General features: G+C 41.0%; 1 protein-coding gene across 9 annotated transcripts in view; it reads right to left on the bottom strand.

Annotated features, from left to right (window-relative positions):
- BRSK2 (BR serine/threonine kinase 2) overlaps window positions 1-23192 on the bottom strand; it is a 335389-nt gene that overhangs the window by 161960 nt on the left and 150237 nt on the right. For all 9 annotated transcript variants that reach the window (XM_075754908.1, XM_075754904.1, XM_075754903.1 and 6 more), the window contains exon 2: window positions 1399-1493. In XM_075754908.1, the coding sequence (XP_075611023.1) occupies window positions 1399-1493 (95 nt within the window). The remainder of the gene's footprint in view (window positions 1-1398; window positions 1494-23192) is intronic.

Below are 23192 nucleotides of genomic sequence, written 5' to 3'. Positions count from 1 at the left end.
ACTACAACCGAGGTAATGCAACAAAACTAAAGCTGAGAGATCACTTTGCTATGCTAAGTGCTTTGCCTCCTACTCTGAAAATCAATGAGGTAAATGAAATATGTTATACAGATACCAGACAGTGTCTCTCAGAACACAAAAAGCTCATGTTTTTAAAAAATATTCCTACTATGTTACTCTGGAAAATATTCAAAGTGTTTAGAGTCTCATTCACATTTTACCATTTATACACTTTGTTTGCTTTCATTATGTTCCATTTATCCGCTGAATCTCCCTTTAAAGTTGCAGTTTTCTTACCTATTTCACTTTCTAATTTGTGGTCTATATTAGAAGACTGTTTGAATCCTGCAGCAGAGGGAATACTTCAATGAAATTCCAAAAAGGTAATCTGAACACATTACAATTGAATATAAACTTTAAGAATCCTTCTCTGAAAAATATAAACTTACATCATATGCATAACATTCACTGACTGCATACTCTTTTAATCTCCATTTTTCTTCTGCTACTAGTAAGGTTGCTATACTTACTTGCACTGGAAAACAGTTGACAAAGAAGTACATATAAGAAATAGCCATGTAAAGATATACGCTCCATGTGCTTAAAGGAAAGTTACCTCAATAAAACTGCATGCAGATCTGTTAGCATCATTTGCAGGTGACAGCTAGATGGAATTCTGTTGATTGCAGTGCAGTTGTGTTCCCTCCCATCAAGCTGAATTTAGCCTTTCTAGTCACCAAATCACATGAATAAACTTTTATGCATATATTCATTTTATTTTTAGGTTTCCGAGATCAATCAATGACACTCATATAAGGAAACTGATATTACAAGGCTAGGTAAAAAACGAATTAAGCTCTTCTGAACACTACGGTCATTGGGACCATCAGGACAGACACTTAGATGGTTTCCAATGGCACAGCTTGGTGAATTGTTAACAGAATTACAACAGCTTTTAACAGTCATGGACCTTGGCGCATCAGATCGTAATGAACCCATGCAGCAGAGCAAGCAGTAGGAGTATTCAAACAACAGCTTCGCCAGCCTCTCTTAAATCTCTTCCTACTGACATTTGTACACCTCAGTCTGCAATGTACTGTAACTATTATGCACTGCTGCACCGGTGGAAGTCAGATGCCCAACACACATCTGCCCCACGAGAGAAGCAACAACTCTGCAGCTGACCGTTTATTTTGTTCACAAAGCACAGGCATACTCCCATTTAATTTCAGCCGCCCTAGCCTCCCCCATAACTAAATTATTGTTATTATGCTCTGCATAATCCTAGTACTGACAGGGATGTTTGTTATACATAATTAAAGATATTAATTTTGCATGGAACAGAAGACACAGAGCCAAGAACTTAATTTTTTTTAAAGTCTCCCATTAGAAAATTACCTTCATTAGCACCGACTCGCTGAGCTTCTCTCTGTTGACAATTTTTATCGCGACCTTCTGACACGTGACACAGTGAACCCCCAACTTCACAAGCCCTGCAGGAGAAACAGAGCAAAACAGAAAGGAAGAATTGGTTAGAGATAGTCGCCACTGAGAATTCTGCTATTAGTATGCCACCCAGCAGTTGGTAACTTACACGCAAACAAATTTCCACTGGTCTCTCCTCCAGTCAGATAAGGTGAGTAATGAAGACACTGCAGCCCACATTGTGACCATTTGGCAGTGAGGCTGCCAACATCCTTAATGCTGCTGCAGTTTCTGCCATTAAAGCTGTATTTTTGAAGAAGCACTGTATTCCAGCTCTCACCACTACCAGTAAGAAGTAAACCTCTGCCAATTTAACCACACTAGGCTAAGGGCTTTTGCAGACACCTGACATCAGCAAAAGCTCAGAAATCAACAAAATTAGATGGTCAAATTTCTGCAGCGTAGACATGGCCTCTACATTTTTCTAGTTCTTTCCAAAGTTTTCCTGATCATAATAAAAAGGTACTTAGTTATGCTTTCCTTTACTGTTTTAATTTACTCAGCTGTATAAAGTTAACACTGTGATGAGCACCATTGTGGCATGGAGGAACATCAACATATACTGATACAATTTAAGTTCTTCTTATTTGTTATTATTTACTATATCATTGTCCTAAATTAACTTAGAGTGCTGTTAAATGATTACATTGGAAAAAGGAAATGGATACCCCTGAGAGGATCAGGATGTCTGACCTATCACCAAAATATGGAAAAAAACTCCAAGAATTAAAAGAAAGAGGCAAGTAACATATACAAAGCATTATCTATCTTCTACAAAATTTTGACCTAAATCTGCTGACTTGCATGAAAGTACATTTAGATATCTCCCACAAGTGAGTTTAAGATAGTCCCCTGAGCTCTCTATCATCATTAAGAAAAGTTGTACCTGGAACAATTGTACTTTGTCGGTCTATTCACATGAGATCTTGTGCACATGCAGCACAACACCTGATAGGCTGGATCCCATTCCACTCCACACACAGTATGCCAAATTGCCATTTATTTTAATTCAGTTGTAACAGAAGTAAGAAGTGGCACCTCCCCGGCGTCACTTAGACCTGCTGGGCTTCGCAGAGCATTTATGAGCAATGGCATCGCATAGTAAGAAAAAGTCTAGCTCAGCTCGCAGCTCCTAGGTTGGGTTGCAGCTAAGATCCTGACCCCATCCCCTGATGCAAACCACAAAGCCAAACACGTTGATTTATCTGCAAATTGAACACAACAGATCTGCAGTCCAGCAAAACAATGAACACAGGACTTCACACTTCTTATGGAAGGATGAATATAGTCTATTACCTTACTACGAACTGTCCCCAGTGAAGTGAACTGGAGTTTTATCCTGCAAATACTTGTCCATCTTTTTGCTACACAGTTATTCCTAAATTTGGCATCGTTAATCACAGGATATTATGTTGAGAAATAAACTCCCAACTCACTTTCAGTCACATCTCTTTTATGGCGTGTTCAAGTGTTCTGGATATTTCTAGTCTCATAATTTCTCAGTCTCATCTGGTTAAATGCTGACATCCTTACTTTCAGCCATGACATAAACAAGTCACAAAAATTAAGAATGCTGCGCACTGACAAATCCATTTGAAACTGTGTATAGCAATAGCCTGTCCTCTGCCTGAAGCGGCCGAGAAGCACAGCTGGGGGAAGATGCTGTGATGTCCGACCAAACCTCACTCTTATGTCTGAATTTTGTCTAATCAATGAATTTATAATAATACCCATAGTACTACTGGCTCTATGATCACATTCATAGCAGCTGCAGCCTTACTTATGCTTCTTCTCTGTGGCTTTGTTCTGTGCTTGGATAGTGGCTACTTGGCAGCACTTTGTTGAAAGCATGCACAGTTTCGATCTGTGCCGATTGCTTCCTTCCTGCTTCCAGCACAAATCACAGCTCTACATCACTCCTACAGCACAACCGCACCACTCTTTACATTGCTCTTAGTTACACTTTCAAAGCTCAGCAGAACTTCTGGCTCAGTCCTTTATATCTAGACCCCCAGGATCTGTGGCACAGTGCCATACTGTAACATGCTGCAGACGAATTATTTTGAGAGGTCAATAAAGGTGACAAACAACTGCTCTCTGTAACTGGTCCTTCACCCCAAAGGAAATATAAAGGCTTCTGGTATCTCACATTTCAGGGTTTGACTTCAAATGTTGTTGCACCCAAATCAAAACATCTGTCCCACTGAACTTGGCTGATCTGTAAATTATTTTTCCTTTGTCCTCCCTGAAGCACCCTGTCATTGGGTCACAGAAGGGTTTTAACCATGAACTTCTGGGACACCGCCATCCTGTACCGGCAATCTTCAAAGCATCCTCTGTCCTTCTGGCTACTAACCTACCACATAAAATCAAAAAATAAGATGAAACCATTCTGTTTACTCTGATAAAAAAAGTTTATCAACTGTTAGAAGCCACTACATGCCTTGCAAAAATCACATTGATACTGAATCACATCACTGATTTTATATTGAATTAATTTCATCAACCTCAAGAAATCATTCCTGATTTATACCACAGTACCAGAGGACAGAATGAGAAAACACATGTGAGATTTGATGCATTTTTCCTCTTCTCCTGATTCACATTTTAAAAAGCAAGAAAAAAAAAAAGCACTATCATTGCAGTCTGTTTTGTGGAGATAGAACTTTAAGACAACCCTCTGAATAGACCAAGACAGCACTTTTTACTGTACTAAATTCACTGCATGTAATTTTAGGATAAAAATAAAACATGTCACTCTGCCTTGCCTCCTTTGCCCTCCCTTAGCCACCTCCTTTTGACATTTGCATGCCAGCCTAAGAAAACCCTCTTAGTAAGTCCATCTATAGGGTAAGGCCTTCCTGCTACTACGATGAAATCCTAATGGAGCTTGGGCAGGAAGGGCTTGTAGTCAGGACTTCTGTTTCTGTCCTGTAATTCCAGTCTAGTGTATAACTACTCAGAGATGACTTACATGGGGATTTGAACTCCTGTGGGCTTCTGATGCTTAGGAAGCCCTTTTACGGGTACAGAGAACATAAACAATTCAAGATGCATTATATATCTGCATAATGACAGGCCCTTTGAAAGAATAAGCAGCAACTGTGTGAGTAAACTGCTGAGCTATTATTGAAATGGAAGTGGCAGAAATGGCCACTTAGAAACAAATCTCCAAGGTACTTTTGCAGGGTTGTGGAAGAGGCTATGGATCTTCCAGTTTTTCCTCTCCTGTATACACAGCTGTTAACAAGCACCTTGAATCTACAGCAAACCTCCAATACAAATGTGTCAATAAGTTAGGTACTTACTTGTAAAGCTTATCTATACATTCAGGCCAGCACAGGTACCTGTGTGGTCCCCAAAGGAAAACAAACAAGGCTGCAGCTAAGAGGATATTTTGCACTGGCTTGGCTTAAAGCACGTCTGCCAGGCAACAAATAGAGTTTGAACTTGTCAGATTCATGACTAATTAACCCCTCAAATGCAGGCAAGTAATCTTCACGATTGCTAAAGTTAACCTGGGTCTGTCCTGGCAGAAAATCTAAGATGCTGTGAGAATAAAGCACTTCAAATTTCCCCCAACCACCCACACAGCTGTCACACACGCTCACTCCTCTGGGCACACTTCAGATTTCCATCCATAGGTGGTTCCTCTGGGCACTGACATGCTGCCACTTTCAAATAGGCTGTTACATCCTACAAGCTGTGAACACTGGGCTGCTTTTGATCTTAGCCACTGAACTGCACCAGAACCAGCCCTATAATTTCAGGTTGGGGAGTAAAGAAGAAAACATGAACAAGCGGAAAAGCAAGGTGATGTGTAAGCTAACATTGTCTTTTCACTTATAATTAAAAGCCATGAATTGAAAACCAATGAACATGAGGAGCCCTGGGTGACACCAGGGGAAGATGCCATTCAAGGAAGAAGAGCAAAAGGAAGCGTACAGGCCTGACACAGCCTAATGCTGCACTGACCTGCTAACAACCATGCCTGTGCATTTTGCTGCTGGTGAACTCCCACTCTAAGGATGCTTAAAGATACACAGATCTTTTCTGAAAAGGACAGGAGCTTGTGTGATGAGCAAGGGACAGATTTAGATCAGCTGCACAGCCCATCCTGAACCAGTACAGAGAGGAATCCTTTATTTTACCCAGGAAGAATGTACTATGGGGATGGAGAAAGAAAAGCTTCCTCCAGCTGAGACAATATATTCACTGTGAATCCCTGATCGCAGAAAGTCATGTCTGTGGCCTATATTGTAACTGGCAGTCACCTCCATGACTTTTCAGCCAAGGACAGGATTTCAGAAAAAGCTGATTTACTTTTGCCTTGCATTTTGTATAGCAATTTTCTCTAACACAGACTGAATAAAACACTAAGAGTTCGGCGCTGGTGCTACTTCATAACCACTTTACAGTGTAAATAGCAGCATGAGGGAACACAACTGTGGATAGTAACACCTTACTAATGATCTTGTTATTACAATTCTTCATTAGAGAAAGAAACATTCTGGGAACAAGAACTGCTTTTTTTTTTTTTTTTTTTTTCAATCCTATCCAAACTTGGAGTCTGCCAAAGACACCGACCTGAAACAAATCATCATTTTGAGAGAGACTAATAAATAATGAAACAACATTGTTGTTTACATACAGCACTTAGGTGTACTCATTGTTAATGAATAACATTCCCACAGTCGCTCAGAAATGTTAAAACACAAGTAACACATTATCTTGAATTTTAACCATAAGGCCAGTAACTACTTCAAGAAATGGAATGAAAAGTAAGTACATTTGCTACATTTAATACATATGATTTTTCCAATGGTAAATGGAGGTCTTTCATTTTCTTTTGAAATAAAACCAACCCAATGCCCTGTTTGTAACTTGATAAATTTCTGTAGTAGGGAAACTAGCCACTGATTTCAGAAGATCATCTGCATGTCTTATGTTGCTTGCTCTTCATTTCACTTCAGAGTGCATTGTCAAAAGACTTCTTAAAAAATCTGAGCGGAAAGCCCTGGTCTGGCCAGTAGTATCTATTTTGGCTGGATGAGCAATTAACAGAATGTCTAGAGAGAAATATCACTCCTCTTTTAACTTGAGTTAGCTAATTGCCAATTAATTCAAGTCAATGAATACTCTGCAAATGTTAATGTAGGCACTGCAGGACACAAATGTGGTTTTCTTCAGGGCTCAGACTAGTACTGGTAACAAACTATCTGGATTAAAGGAGGACCAAAAATCTTGGGCTGAACAAACCAAACTACACTGTTTTTGAAAGAGCTTAGTGTGTGTTCACCATTGCTACGTCTGAGGTTTGTATATACGATCTTTATATACAAGTAACGTAATTTATCCCCACAAATTGGAGGTTGCTGTTGTAAATCTTAAAAGTATTTATGGATGTTCATTCCTCAAAACTACATGCACTACCATTTGCAAGATCTGCAAACCTTCAAGGATGCCATTTTAGAAAATCAACCTTTAAAGCAAAAAGCATTAATACAAATCAAGTGGGGCATAGGACAATGCTTAAAATGTAATATTCTTGCTCTTTATTCTCAACAGTTATCTTCATAAACACTGTATTTTCAATTAAGGTTAAATCAGTTCAGTTACAGTATCTAACAGCTGACTGCAACAAAGTTGCTTTAGATCTACAACAGTGAAAAACAGATTAAACTTTGGCCCACAGCAACATGATTTCCATAGCCGTAAAATAAGGATAATAACACTTACCTTGCAAGGGCTGTAGAGGATTAACTGATTAATCCTTGCAAAGAATGTTGGAAAGGGATCTAAACTCTATGCAAGTTTTACATATTACAACCAGGAAAACTGCATCTTAAATACAATCTGGAAAGAAAAGTCTAGATAATTTCTTATCAATAGCTTCCATTTCATTTCCAAATTCTTCTAGCGCATAGATTTCTGGTGTCCTACAATATTCTTAGATGCAAAGAACTTTGTTACCGAGCTTCCTACTTACAGAAACCAATAATTGCCCTTAATTACTCAGTCTTCTCATTGAACAGATGTTTATTTTTCTATAGCAATTGTTATCTCTAATTATTGACTTTAAAACAAACAGAGCCTTATATCAAGTGACGGGCAAATTATACGGTATCAATTTATAATAGCATATGGGGAAAGGAGGTATAGGGTTGTCTAGAAATCTAAAAGGATGAGGATGGAGATACCCAGATTGGTAATGAAATAATTTGACCATGGGCTCTTCTACAAAGAAGATTCCAGTGCAAAAAGGCTGTTCTGAAGGCTCATGCAATAACTGTTTCTAAATTGAATAAACTGTAATTACAGTAGGACTAAAGCTGGTGTTCAAATGCTCAGCAGGAGCATGGAAGGAGATGTTCATGAGTGCCAGGATTCATGTGCCTCAGCTCAGAGCACACGGAAGCTGCACACTAAATTGCTATAGCCTAGATTTATTCTTCTGAGCTACGAGCACTGTCAAATGTACGCTGGCTCAGCCAGCTGAAGGGACATACTCCTAAGCTCAGAGATTGGTAAGAACAATGCATCAGCTCAGATGTGACTGGATCCACATGCCTGATATTGGAGAACAAGAGACACAGACATGTATATATATATACACAGCAGCTCACCAGGAGCAGGTTTTACACTGTATGCCTCAGAGATTACAGTAGCATCATCCTCCAAGCTCAGCAAGATCAAAACACACAGAACCAACATCACCTCTATTGATTTTTATCTTGGTCTCTTTCTTAGAATATTTCATAAATCAATACTTCTCAGAAACCCTTTGTGCCCCCTTAATATAGGAAAGAATGTGACTGTTGAGTCCTTTTGACACGCTCTTTCCCATCTTACCACACACACTCATGTGTCTAAAGAGGCCCCCCCGGGGAACCAGGACACAAACCTTGATGGGCACACTGGATGCTGCTTTTGTAAAATGCCATTATTTCATCAGCCAAACTCTAACAAACTCTTGAAGTCCTCTGGGATCTATCAGCAGCTTGTGATGTCTAGTGGGCGGAGCTCCTATTTCAGATCAAGTCTTTGTTCCCACATAAAAACACTTGGGAGACTAAGCTTTGCTGCCACGGGAGAAGTGCAGACTTCAGCCTCCAACATGTACACCTGAGAGTATTTGGGAAGCACCCCCATCCCTGCAGACAGGGAAAGAGAAAAGTAGTTTCATTGTTTTCAAATGAAAAAATAAATTAAAATATAACAGATCTTTTCATTTTCCCTTTTTTTACATCGCTGGATGGGTATTGGGAAAACTCTGCTTTTGCCCACAAGTCTCCTAGTCAAAAGCTTTTCTTTCCATGAGCTGTACATCTCCTTGAAAAACTCTTTTTGAGGAATGCTGAGATCCATGTCCCCCCTTCAGACTTCCTTAATCCTTTGTCAAGAGATGACCAAAGATGGCCATTTTCAGGTACAGCAGGAAGCCGGCAGAGCTCTGTCTATCCTGCCTAATATATCTTTTAGAAAACATGTCACTATAACTAGTTAACATCTGGGTAATGAGCCACAACATGCCCGCTTGGTCCAGTGATCTATTGAGAAGGGCTGATGCACTAACAAGGAGGGAACACCGCACAGCAGAGAAAGAGGAGGTGAGGAAGGAAGAGGGGAAACAGCAGATAAACTGCTCTTCACGTGTGCTTTTAGCTGATGTTAATCCAATTTTCTACAGTCATTTCTTACATGTCCCCTTCCTCACCACACCTTTCCACCCTCCCTCTATCAGGAAGTCCTTACACCCTTTTGACCCTCCCATCAGCCAAGACTGTTTCAGCTAGGTTATATGTATATTAAGAACTTAATTAAAAAGGGGGGTTACTATGGAAAACCTTTGTACAGAAGACAAAGGTCACGCTCTTCACAAGATTAGGCTCACCACAGAACACTTCATCTACCCAGCTCAGTGCTGATACAGCTTACTTTGCCCTCTGACATCTCTTAATCACTCACTGACAGATTCCTAACAGGATTTTCACTGACTGCCGATACGCTGCACTTCAGACTCAAGAAGTTGATTTGGATTAACAATGCTTGCACCCATGCTATGAACAAGGCCTCAAAACAGCAAGTCACAAGCACATGCAGCATATGTCAATTACCATGAATTCCAGAAGGGCTTGTTGTTGTATGGGATACGGCCCATACACAGCCAGGGGAGAAATGTGTTGGATAGCCACTGCATATATTATTCTACAGCTACAGATTTTTGATTTTCCAATGACAAACTGTTCTCTACCCAGTAGAACTAATAAGGGCTGATGTTTTACAGATCCACACCCTAAATTTAATTTCACTGTCCACCATAAAACCCTGTATTCTTCTCATGTTCCCTAATGAGATCTCCAGTCCCATCCCAACAGGTCCTCACTCATGTATGGACATCCTACTTTCCCCCCACCCTGTCATAACACCTACAATTTCCTCCCATACCTCTACTCCCGTCGTCTCTAGCTTCTTATGTCTCCTGCAGTAACACTCTCCACAGTTTTACTCACTTGTCCTGTGGTTCACCTAATACTTACATAGTTTCCTTCCACATAGCTCATTCTCTCTTTTCTCCTATGTAGATGACAACAAATGCTGTGGCTAGTCCAGACCTGTGAGCACACTGTCTTGTTGGTCAACCTGCATCTACCAAACAGAATGTCTAACACCTAAGTTGCACTTGTATTTCCCTCAGATTTGGTTCTCCTGTACTCAGTCAACAGCATCCAAAGCAGTTTGAAAGGACTTCATTATCTTTGAAAGATTTTTGAGACTGTGAGATTTTTATGTTAACGTCATTCCATTTCTTTACATGGAGATACTCCCACCATGCATTATCATGTGAAACAAGGTTAATACAGACACTTTGCACGTCTAACTGTCCATGTACCCTACATCTCCAACAACTTTGGATCCCACTGGCCAACATCAACTAAATTCAACAGTGAGCCCTCAGTAACAGGTTCCACAAAATTCAGCAGCTGGCAGATAGACCTTGTAAGTCACCCCAATACAGGAAAGGTAAGGATACAGATTAGCCTTCAGTCATTCAGTCTGGCTAAGAGGAAATGCCTTGCTGGTCAGTCAGCATGAGGATAAACTCCTGAGCAGAGTCCATTTGCACTGCCTTGGCTGCAGGCTGGACAAGAGGACAGGGGAGGGGGATGGAGAGGGGGTGGCCCTGAGGCTATTGGAGGGACAAGAGGTCGGGGGAAGGTCTGGGGACTCATAACAGCAGATTCACAGGCCTGCAGAACACAGATCCATAGGATGAAATGGAAGTAAATAATTTTAATAAGATTCTGGTATTTTCACATGACTCCTACAGCCCTGCACATGGGCCTAGGTAGTCTCAATTTGAGCAAATGCTTTAAGTGCTTCCTGTCCTCCACAGTGGATTGTGGGCATTATAAAACAATATCAGATCTCATGATGCAATTATACAGACTGCTTTTCCCATTTTGCAATATGTTCCTCTGTAAAAAGTGTAGGAAATACTACATCTTCTTACTCCGGCTTAGGACAATGGGAAGAAAGACCATTTGAAAACTGATTTCTGGCTTAAAAAAAGCAAAAAGTCACAGCAAAAGAATTAAAGGCCAGAGGAATTAGACTATTACCATTTTAATGAACAGTAACAGGCATATTAAAAAAACAATTTTCAAAAGTATTTCCTTTAACATGAGAATAATGGCTCAGGTCACAGCATGGAGCTGAAGGCATTTATCGACTTCTACACTGAGAAGAACAGGAGCTGCCTGCTCGTGTAGTACAAACTTCTCTACAACTGGTTCACTATGTTCCTTACAGGGAGAGAAAAGCAGGGGGTCATATTCAATACACGGTTACAAAAAAGGCCCAAGCACCTCATTAATTTAAGGTAAGGTTTACAAGAAACAATGTAATACCTAGAGAGCACAGTGCTGTGTCTCTGCAAAAAAGAAAGAAAATAAAGTGAATTTAATTTCCTTTCAAAAGAAAGGTGGTTGGATAAATACAAACATGTACACCACAACCTACCTTCTGATACCCAGGCTTCATCATTTGGAAATTCATACCAGAGTGGCTGAGGCTAAGTATGTCTTGAAATAAGAGTTCAATTTCAAACTCAGGCAGGAACCAGTGATTATAAAAAGACAGCAGCATGAAAACTGTGCTGTCAACACACATCTTTGTGTCATGCTTCTGTTTCAGGTTTTCTGTACAACAACCCCTGCCTGGGGTGCTGGAAGATCCCACAGTGAATTTTCTCTTCTGTAAGAGTTCACCGGGGAGGATGATGAACAACCCCATGGGTCTCTTCGAAAGCCCACTGAAGTTAATGCAAAGTCTCATCTGTTTCAGGAATTTGCAGACCAATTTCTTCATCAGCAGCTTACGGCTATTCAAACCTTGCTTCCTCTAGTGAGTGTTGCTGTAGAGAATGAGATGGAAGTGCTGAACAATCTGGCTGTAGAAGACCTTACAGTTATGCCAGAACTAGCTGTTCTGAACAATTACCAAAGTATACAACTCCCTGTATATGTAACTATCACTAAGGTAAAACAAATCTACAGGCATTGTTATTCTCAAATCTACACCACCTTTTACTGCACCACTCCCCCACATAACAAAGGGTTCTGCCTTTACTCAGACTGGTAATTTCTTAGTATCAGCATAAAATCCTTAAATTAGGCTCCCCACAAACACTAACTAGTTCAAGGCCAGAGCCACAATAAAGAAGGGTAAAGAGTGGATGAGTTTTCTAGATGTCAACAGAGAATCTCATCCCCAGAGTTCTTCCTCCAATTGCTTTCCATTCTATTAATAATTGTATTTCTTGGCCTCATACAGTTAGCATGAAGTGTCAGAAGACTCAGGAAGGTTCAATCAAAAAAAATCACCTTAAGAAGGAGGACAACTTTTAAGCCTGGACAAGTACATAGAAATAAGCAAAAGATCAATAATCAGCTTCTCCCTACAAGCTACAAAGTCTGTGCGAAAGTTAAAAATACCATCCCTCAAGAATGACACTCCCACATGAGGATCCAGTTTTCCCTGCACATACACTAGTGTGATCCCATTGGCTTCCTTGGAATTATTCCCAATTCCCACTGACCAAGAAGTGCCGCAGCCTTCCCAGCCTCTCCAAGGAGGTGATACAACGCAGCGCAGTCTACAAACAACAGCCACAGAGGAGCTCAGTGTTGACTCAGAGCCGCTCACGCTCAGAAGAGGCAGCAGCTCAGAAATAATTGAGATTGCTGTGCCCATTCAGTGTCCCGACATACACAAGGGAAAAACATGCTAAGATAATACCCAGCAATAATGGCATTAGACAAACCACGTATCACCTTCTGCAAAGCCACTTGCCTTAAGGGATACTGCCTATAAAGAGCACAAGAAAATACTGTCTTGTCCTTATGAACATTACACACCCTTATATTCTTTGGCTTTGTTATTATGAGCTCCTAAGTGACTAGAAACTGCTGTGACATTCTTTAATCATACTGCAGGGTCAGGCCACTTGCACATTAAGGCTATGGCAAAGTTGCATAGGGTGGCGTACGTAAGAGTCTCTCCTGAACACAAGAATCATCATCAGCTGAATAGCATTTATCTGGCAGGACAGGTATCCCACAGAAACATTATTTGTCTGTGACCTCTATGCTTAAGACACTAGAGGTTAGAGGTTGCAGTCCAAATCTTTTTAGGGGAATAATTTAAAAAACTCTCAGCAAGGATGGAAAAAGACTTTCAAAAGAGAATCAGGAACTCTAGCAAAGGACAAATATAGAAAAGCCTCAGTCTTCAGAGATGGAAAGTCCAACTCTGGTAACTCAGTCTGCAAACAAGCATGGTTCAGTCAGTTGGACAAACAAAACCAGCAGGGGAAACACCGTGAGCTGGACATGTAATGTTACAAAATGGTTCAATGGCCCTGCGACAAGCACAGGATCTGCTTCCTGACATCCAGCCCAGGTCAATGAGGCCTCCTGCACAAGCAGACTAGCTACATGTATTAGAAACAGGAGTGCCTGAAAGCACGTTTACTGTGTATCTTACACAGTAGAGAGTGTAGCAGATTCAGCCCCACAGATTTCGGCTGCAGAAGGACTTGCCCTAAGTTTCCTGAAGGACCATTTTTACTTGCAGATACAAGACTTTAAAAGCCCTTAAAGATCTCTTCCCTTCCCTTTCACTGGGACAGAAGCCCCAGCAAGCTCCAGGAGACAGAGAATCACAGAAAGAGAAGCTTAATTCTCAGATAAGGTTTGTCTAAACAGAGGCTTATATTCGCAGTTGCAGTTGAGAAAACCAGAACGGAGAAAGAGCAAAGATGCTCCCCTCTGGTCAGATTAAAGGGAATTAAAGCAAATCAAAGCAAATCTGTGGTCTTGCGTGATTACAAGTTGTCAAATATGAAGGAGAATCCCTCTGCCCACAGCATCAACTGTAAATCCCACTAACAACTACATGAAGAAGCCTAAAATAAAGGTTCTTTTGAAAACCTTTGTCTCTCTTCTCTGCAGTGTACTCAAAATCCACCTCTGCAGCTGTATGTGAATGTTGCTGCGTACTGTACCTAATACTGTACTGGGAAGAGAAGGTGCCTCCTGAAAATGCAGAGGCAACCAGGTGAGTGAATACTAGAGCAGGAACATCCAGACTGCACTTGGTGGCAGTGCACTGGAAACAGCATAAAGCAAATCAGGGCAGCAGATGGCCAGTTATTTAGCAACAGGGTTAAAGAAACAAATCAAGTCTTCTCTCAACATGCTGTCTGATTTGTGCTAGTGGTCAAGAATCCACTGGTGAGAAGAAAAGAAAAAAAAAATCTAGAATCTACTGTTGGTTACAGAGTCACAGAATCACAGTGGCTGGGAGGGACCTCTCAAGATCATCTAGTCCAAGCCCCTGCTCAATCAGGGCCAGCTGCAGCAGGCTGCCAAAGGCCATGTCCAGTTGGGTTTTGAGTATCTTCACAGATGGCGGCTCCACAACCTCTCTGGCTACCTCTTCCATTGTTTGATTGCCCTTACAGTAAAAAAGTGTTTTCTTGTGTTCAGACTGAATTGTGTCTTAATCTGTGCCCACTGCCTCTTGACCTGTCAGTGGGCACTACTGAAAAGAGCCAGCTCCCTCTTCGTTCCCTCCCATCAGGTATTTATGCACATTGATGAGAAACCCTTGAGCTTTTTCACCAGGCTGAACAGTCCCAGCTCTTCTCTTACAAAAGATGCTTCAGTCCCTTAATCTTTGTGGCCGTATCCTGGATTCACTCCAGTAGGTCCATATGTTTCTTGTACTGAGGAGCCCAGAACTAGATGCAGTTCTCCAGTTGTGGCCTCATCAGTGCTGAGCAGAGAGGAAGGATCACTTCCCTCGATCTAGTCAATCCTGCAGCCCAGGATACTCTTGGCTGCCTTTGCTACAAGCATGCACAGTTGGCTTATGATCAGCTTGTTGTCCAGCAGGACCTCAAGGTCCTTCTCTACAGATCTGCCTTCCAGCTGGTTGGTCCCCTGCATGCACTGGTGCCTGAAGTTACTCCTCCCCAAGTGCAGGACTTGGCATTTCCCCTTGCTGAACTCTCTGATGTTCCTGCTCACCCAGTTCTCCAGTATGTCCAAGTACCTTTGGATGGCAGCACAACCATCTGGTGTATCAGCCATTCCTCCGGGTTTTGGTCTCAAAAATACAATGTATTGAATTTGGTTCATTCAGTGGTTTCCTTCTGTTCAGTCTCTACAGGTATTAATGAGCAAAAATGACTTTCAGAGTGTTTTAATGATATTTACTAAAACAACAATGCTTCTTTGCAGCAGTTTTAAAGAATGTTATCTAAATTACTCTAATTCTTCATGTTTTCTATGTGTTTTATCCCAATAGAAAAACTTTCCCCTAAAGTTTTCTAGCTGGTACAAGGCAACCCAAAGAAAACTAAACCAGAAGCTGTACAACAAAGAGGGAGTGCGAAAGAAAGGTGTGAACGAGCTGTTTGTTTCTTGTCAGCCATGCCACAGTCCATTCACAGGAGTCCTCCTATAAGCAAAGACCTTACTGGCGCAAGGATAACTTCACATGCTCCTGGTTTGACTAAAGGCAATGCTATGAGTGGGCCACTGCTGTGGTAAATTCATGATTCTATTAGCTGGACATGTGAAACAAGACTTCTCCTTCCTCACCCCAACCTTCCTCCTGATTCTTTCAGTTTACATGCCCTCACAAGACACCCAGCCATACAAATTGCTCTTTTCTACTTCCCACGCAGCAAGAAAGAACCACTGCTGGACTGAGTATTAAGTTGTTGACAGTAACGATAGCTTACCCCTTCTCTATCCCAGTGAAGTTTATCTGCTAACTTTATCCGTATCTCAAACACTCCCAATCAATAATTTTTTTTTTAATTGCTAAAAGGAAGAAGAGTAGCAATACATGTAATTGGAGCTGAGACTTCCTCCTCCAAAGATCTGGCTTTAAAGTCTGGTTGGTCTCATTCTAATTCCAAGTGGGGATGGCCACTTGCTGCATATCCCAGTGCATCACAGTGTTATCCAGAGCCCAGAAATGTCAGGTGAGCAGTGAGGTACACTGGGAAATCAGCAGAGAGCTCTGTATAGTGTTTGCCTAGAGGTACCTCACATGCTGTCGTAACTGTTCAAAACAAATTATTTTAAAATCTTTTTTTTCCTTTATGTTTTATTTATATTTTTAAATGAAACCAGCACATCTGGACAATAAATTATGATTTTAAATTTTTTTATGAATTTAATTTCACTTCAATTTCCAAACCAAACTGAAGTTGATGCAAAGTACCTATAAAGAATACATGTCCATCTACAGTGAGTAGAAAATGCCAGTCATCAATGAATAACATAGCACAAAATTTTAAAGAAAGGAGCAAATAAATGCACATTAATTACATTATGACTCCAGTGAATGGGCAGTGGTAAAGAATATCTTCCTAACCACAGAAAAGAAATACTATATTTGGTGTAAAGAGAATTTTTTTGCAAATCAACATACCTGGACGGCCACCAACTTGAAAATCAACCTTTCTTTAGAAAAATAGCTAAAATATACAAATGACAAATAAGCATGGAATCATAAATGAAATCAAGGTTTTGCCCTTGCTGATTTAAACCATAATATAAAACCATGATTTAAATTGCCTTGATTTAAATATAAATTATGTAAATTCATCAACCCTGCTCTTCAGATAAAAAGTTTTTTCACAGCTAGGAGATCAGCCCCATGTCAGAACCTAACAAAAGTGCAAACAAGAGCACATTGCTGCAGCCAAACTCTACCTCCTCAGCGGCATCCTTGCCACTTCTGCTCTTAATGTACTGGCATCTAGAGCCTTGCTTCATGGTTCGAGGTTTGTGTTTTCTAATCTGCTGTTGAATGCGGGAACTCAGCTGTTCACAATGGGGAAACAGGGGTGCTACGGGAAGTATGTCAGTACTTGAGGTGGGTTCCAGTTTTAAGCAGGGCTTAATCTTGAAGCCAAAGTTAGAGAACTATCAACAAAGTGATGGAGCTATGAGGTGAACCAGGTAGAACCAACGCTAACCAAGAAGCAAAGAAATATTCATATTTACATATATATAGGAATTTGCACTCTCTCTTCTGCCCACATATGAGCAAACAAAGCATGAGGTAATTAATATCCAGGCTGCTATTGGGAAAGCCCAACTTTTAACACAATGACACATTTAACACACAAGAATAGGATGCTGCAGAAAATAATTGTTTTCTCCGGTCTTTTTCAAGCCTCACAAACATATTTGAAGACTATGGAGAAAATTATTTTTAAAGAGAAAATACATAACAGAACACAGAATTAATTATATGAATGAGAGCCCTATGGAATTACTATTGCTGTTTACATTGGAAGACTAAACCCCAGACTAGGACTCTACTGTGATAAACATCACACATACACAAAAGACATGCTAGACTCTGCCTCGGGGTAGATGGTTATGATCCAAACAGATAAGGCAGTCAAAGGGTACACCTAATTATACACTATTTCTCTGTTTGAAGATAAAGACTTTAGGCATGAAGAAATTGGTTAACTTGCTGAAGGTCACACAAAAACCCTGTTGCAGAGCTGGAAACCAAGCACATGTCATAATCACATTTTAAGTTGGTGGGAGTAGGTAAAAGCAAGAAAACCATTGTTGATGTATTTTCAACTACAAACTATATTCTAGAGAAGAAATCATTGGCCAATAGACCATTTTTATTAAATTCCAGATAAACCTCACACTCACCTCCCGCTACAGCAGTGTAAAAGGAGAGTAATTCCATTTGTGCCACTAGATTTGCTCCTGACTTACAGCAGAAAAATGTGAGAGGAAGAGTGGGGTGCTTCCAATGTTATACATGAATGCATAAATTTGGTGAGAGAGCTTTCAAATTTCATTAAATGGATCATAAACCAACAGTAATGAAATTGCAACATTGTACTTCAGATAGGAGAAAGGATACTGATTTCTAGAAGCAATGAGAGAAGAACAGAAAAAAACATGAAGGAAAATCTCTCTCCTCTCACCTTATCATTTTACTCACTCTGCTCTAAGAAAAGGACGGGTCTGTAGCAAAATGACAGGCAGCATCGTTAGACCAAGCTGTTCAAACGAGAAGGGTTAAGCTGGTTGAAAGACTGTTAGGGAGGGATGCGATAATCATCCAGTTCCCATACCATGATCCTACCGGCAGCAGCAGAATGGCTGCCACAGCTCGGTTTCTGCTTGTTTAGATTGGTTGAGTGTCCGCTCAACTCGGCAGCAGGGCTAAGGCAGGTTTATTGTGCTGTGCGTGCTCTGTGACAAGGAGGGCTGACGGAGATGATAAGTGCCGCTCTGCAGAGCGGCAGGAGTACCAACTGGCACATGCAGGGACGTACAGTACAATAATCTCCCATCTGCACGATATAGCTTTGAATCCCTTCCTTTACAGCTCAATAGGTGCATCTGTTGCCCCTCTGCTAATCCTCAACATTGTTTAAAATGCAGATCAGTGGAGATCATGCTTTTTCTTTCCCATTACAGACCACAGCCTAATAAAAGAGCTTTAATCACACAGACAATATTCTATCTCTTGCAGGGTCTGTTGCCTCATTCTTTCCTCTTTGCCTTTGTTTGGAAGCCAGATCTTTGTCAGGCACTAGCAGCAGCAGAATATAATTTTGCAGTGCAAGGTTTGAAGCCAGTCAAAGAGACTATAACCTTTCCCAAAACTGTAGCATTACAATTAGAAGACTGTGACTGCAAAAGGTAAACAGCAGGGAACTCAGGTCATAGGAACCTCCTGAGAAGATGCATCCTAAACCCCTGGATACGTTGCGTGATTTTAAATGTAAAAAGCAGCATCAGCAGACTTCCTTACTTGTCTTTGTCTCCCTAGCACTAATGCACCATGACATTTTTTTAGATGTCAGAAAGTACAAGAGCGACAGAGGAAAGCTATGATTGGTTATGTGACTGTAGGCTGAGAAATATAACTTCATTTTTTTCACGTAAAGAACATATACAGGAACATACGGATGTGTAAATGCTAACCTGGAATAACTAGCTCTTTCCAGGCAATTCTATGGCCAAATGAATGACCCAATAAGCTGGAAAGCTGTTCTTGCTGTGACGAGAGGGAGATCGTGCGAGTTATCATTTTAAAAATAAGACCGTAAGATCCACTGTAGTTAAGCCCTGATCCAGCTCTGAATTTTCTGAGGAAGAAGTGACATCCCAGAGTCCTTCCTTCTATGGCTATTGCCATCAGCGCTTTTCAGAGGGAAGGACTAGCCTGGAATTCTCCTTATATATGTTTATCCTCAAATTAATTTTCTTCTCTAGCAACCTCAGTTCCTCTAAATAGCTGCACAGCATAATACAACAAATCTTGTCTCTCCCTGTATCTGTAAACTGGAGCAAGAAAGATACGCAAACCATTTACTTCACTGATCGACATATGGTGGAGACGAAGGCAAAAGAATCCTTCCTGTGTCCTTACATTCCAAGAAACACGCTCATGGCATGATGATAAAACATAGCACAGCACTTCCCCTACCACAAGGAGCAAGATAAATACTGAAGGAGTAAAAAAGACACACAAGGGATGTGGCTAAGAGGGATGTACTCCCTGCCATTAATACTTCTTGAATCACCAGATCCTCAAGAGACCAACTGAGGACAACTCATTGCTTGTAAGATTTCCAGATGCTATTTGGAGCTTGGCAAGCCCCAGACTTTCACTTGCTGAAATACTAGCTGCTCTGCAGGGACTCTCTGCTGTAGCAGAGCCAACTGGGCATCACAGAGGGTCTTGAATGGTATGAACCTATGGGCAGACAGAGACCAAAACAGTTTAAGCCAGTCCTCACCACAAATAAATATGCTCTGTTCATTTATGAAGCCTAGACAGGTGATGTGCTAGCCACTGACTTTCTAGACAGGGGGAAACCCAACATGTTCTGCCCGACTTACACATCTGTACAGAAATTGTTGAAAGCAGCAGTCCCATCCTTCAGAGCCTCTTTTATTTGAACTCAGGGGAGTCCCTAACAGTAACTCTGCGTCTGTTAGATTTGCTGATCAAGGACAGCCCAGCACGTGGTCCTCTTCTGCCAGTTGCCATCGTAGCAATTAAAGGGGAAAAGACTATGGGATGAGTCATTTCATCAGTGCACAAATGCATATATTATTTGTCTCATTATGTAGACACAATGTGATTTTCAATTAGCTGTCCAACGGTATGATCGAACACAAGATACTTTAATTATGTATTTCATGGACATGCTTCAAGGGTGCTGTTTCAATCTCAAAATAATTAGCTGCATGCACAGGCAACTTAGAGAGTTCCAGAGGGCCTGTGGTTACTTTCCTTTTTAAAGATACAGAAGAGTTATTTCAGTTTCCTGAAGTGCAAAGGCCTCCCGGTTACAAGATACCGCACCTAATGTATCTGTCCAGAATTACAGGTGCCTGTGCAGGCATATATGGTTGGGTTCCTAAAGAAACATGGAAAGAGGTCAATAGTGGCGATATGATATACTTCAGAAGAAGCCCTCTGTGAATATTAGGTCTTTCAAGGAAGTCTTTGATGAAGCATCACAGGATGCACACACCCCTCCACACAGACTACCCGAACCAAATCCAGGAAAGCAGAAGTGAAGCAGGGCCGAAGACGGCAAAAGGTGGGGAAAGGCTGGAAATGAACCAGCGAAGCTGAGTCACATTCATTTCTCTCACTGAGCAGCAGTGCTGACCTACAGTAGCAGTGTCTCATTTGGTGTTTGTATAAGCAGTAGTAAATTACTACCTCCTGGTGAAAAAGGCAAGGAAGATGCTATGAAACAAGTTTTCTCCAATTAACAAAGCTTTCTAGGACCACTTATACGCTGTCCCCTCCTAATGAGAGCACCCAAAGTCATAATCCAGTTCTCCTCTATAATTAACACCTGTAATTACCAGTATACAACACTATGCCTTAACGAACAGCACTACTCAGAACATCAAACATTTATATCTGCACTTTTGTGCATATTAGATGCAAAGCATGCAAGTTTCATAGCAAAAAAACTGGGTTTTTTTCATATAGGAATATCAGATTTCCGTTTCAACTGCTGGCTAAAGTATCTGAATACTCCTAACAGAGATTAGAGAGAAGGTTGAATTCCGGCAACCCTACACAAGTATATCTGAATCTGAATTGGCTACCTTGTTATAAATAGCAATGTCTTGAAGGACCCCACCTGCCAATGGTCTCTACCAAGGTGATCAGATGTCATATACCGCAACGTATCTAGAATTTTTTTCTTAAACATCTATTGCAGAGTTGCTGAAAATAGTGCCAAAAGGAATTAGGAGCATTAACTGAAAGGGGAAAAATGGCAAGTATAAATGTTGCCAGAGGATATTTATTGTTCCCACAACCAGAATGCCATCTTACATCTCTCCCAAGAAACAGTCAACTTTTACACTAACTCCCCAATAACTCAATTATCTGTGTCAATGTCAAGGCAGGGTTCTGCCCCTTCACATTCTTTGTCATATATATTTATCTTCTCCTACATCACAGCAGTCCTGCTGGCCTTAGGAAAGAGATTCCTTGGTAGAAATGAGGCCTCACAGGAAAACAAGGCAAAGATTTTGATCATAGAGGCATCCTGATTTTGATCATAGATGCATAGAGGCATCTTTTGTAATTAAGGGGTTTGGTTGTTTTTCCTGTAGGTATTTATAAGAGGTTGATTTGTTTGTTTGTGAAGTGAAGCTACTAAGCTTCAGGGAATAATTTAAAAAATTGTTACTCCTTCAAATTTAAAGAGATTTTTCCACCGCTGAGTTCTCTGTAAATTATCATGTAGGGAATGGAAGGAGGTAGCATGTACTGTCAGAACACGCAAGATGGTGAGGAGTACCACACAGCCGAAAACTAAAATTTCTCAGTGCAGCCCTGCTCTCTGCCAGCAGGATTAGCTGGGTGATGTTCAGCAGCAGTGAAAACGTCAGTGAATCTTACTGACATCACATTCCTGTTTCCATGGAGGATGGGTGGTGAAGACATGTATTAAAGCAGAGAAAAAATTGTTTAGCAACCCCAAAATTTGTACAGGGTTGTGTATTGTAGTTTCACATACACTTTAAACTCACACTAAGCTAACACTAATGCTACGAGCAGCAGTTCAGTCTTCTCATGTCACCTGTGTTTTCTTGGCCTGATGCAGGTAAAAGTGCATCCAGAAAGGAAAAAAAAAAGGGGGTTTAAGTAACCCAGGCCTGTACTCAAACCAAGCACACAGAACCACCACACAACCTGCAGTGGAAGAGAGGTCACTTCCCCTAACAGCAATGCCAGTTTAGCCACATTGACGTGTAGATACACAATGCTACAAGTATAACTCCAGAATGTCCAAATTCAATTCCTTTCTCTGTTAAAAACTCCCTTCACACCACTGACCAATCACTTTTTTCCCAAGCCTCAATTCCCCATCAGTGACACGAGGCAATGTTATTTCCTTTGTTCCTTCCAACTACTTAGAGCATAGGGGCTTTAGCACCAGGGCAAGAGGTTGGTACAATCTGTACAGCAACAAGTACAACACAGCTCCAATTCTGACCCAAGAGTGTAGGCACTGTTGTATTACAATTAAGACACAACAATAAAAGGAGAGCTGACAGCTGTGCCTCTTCATAACTGAAGGCCATAGTAGCTCCATGAATGTGATACTAGTTCTTTTGGAATACGGCTGAGATGAGCTGTGTCTTGCATGTTTTGATCTGGTGTCAAATAAGAGAAGGCACTTTTTCTGGACTATGGTTGACAACAAATGGGAAGAAGACTGTTAAGGCACAGGATGGGAACTCAAAAGACCTATATTCCCAACCTTATGGAAACTGTCCTGTGGGACCAGTTATTTAAGTGCGTCAGTCAACATGGACATAAGTACGTCAAGGTCTTTTTGAATCTGGGTCTCAGTCTTCCTATGCCTTAGGTTAACATTACCAATGGAAAAACACAACGTGGTGGGTTGACCCTGGCTGGATACCAGGTGCCCAGCAAGGCCATTCTATCACCTCCCTCCTCAGCTGGAGAGGGGAGAGAAAATATAATGAAAGGCTCATGGGTCAAGATAAGGGCAGGGAGATTGCTCAGCAATTACCATCATGGGCAAAACAGCCTCCACTCGGGAAAATTAATTTAATTCATAACCA

The sequence above is a fragment of the Balearica regulorum genome, chromosome 5 (assembly GCF_011004875.1).
Source record: "Balearica regulorum gibbericeps isolate bBalReg1 chromosome 5, bBalReg1.pri, whole genome shotgun sequence".
NCBI lineage: Eukaryota > Metazoa > Chordata > Aves > Gruiformes > Gruidae > Balearica > Balearica regulorum.
This window is presented reverse-complemented; position numbering and strand designations above follow the sequence as displayed.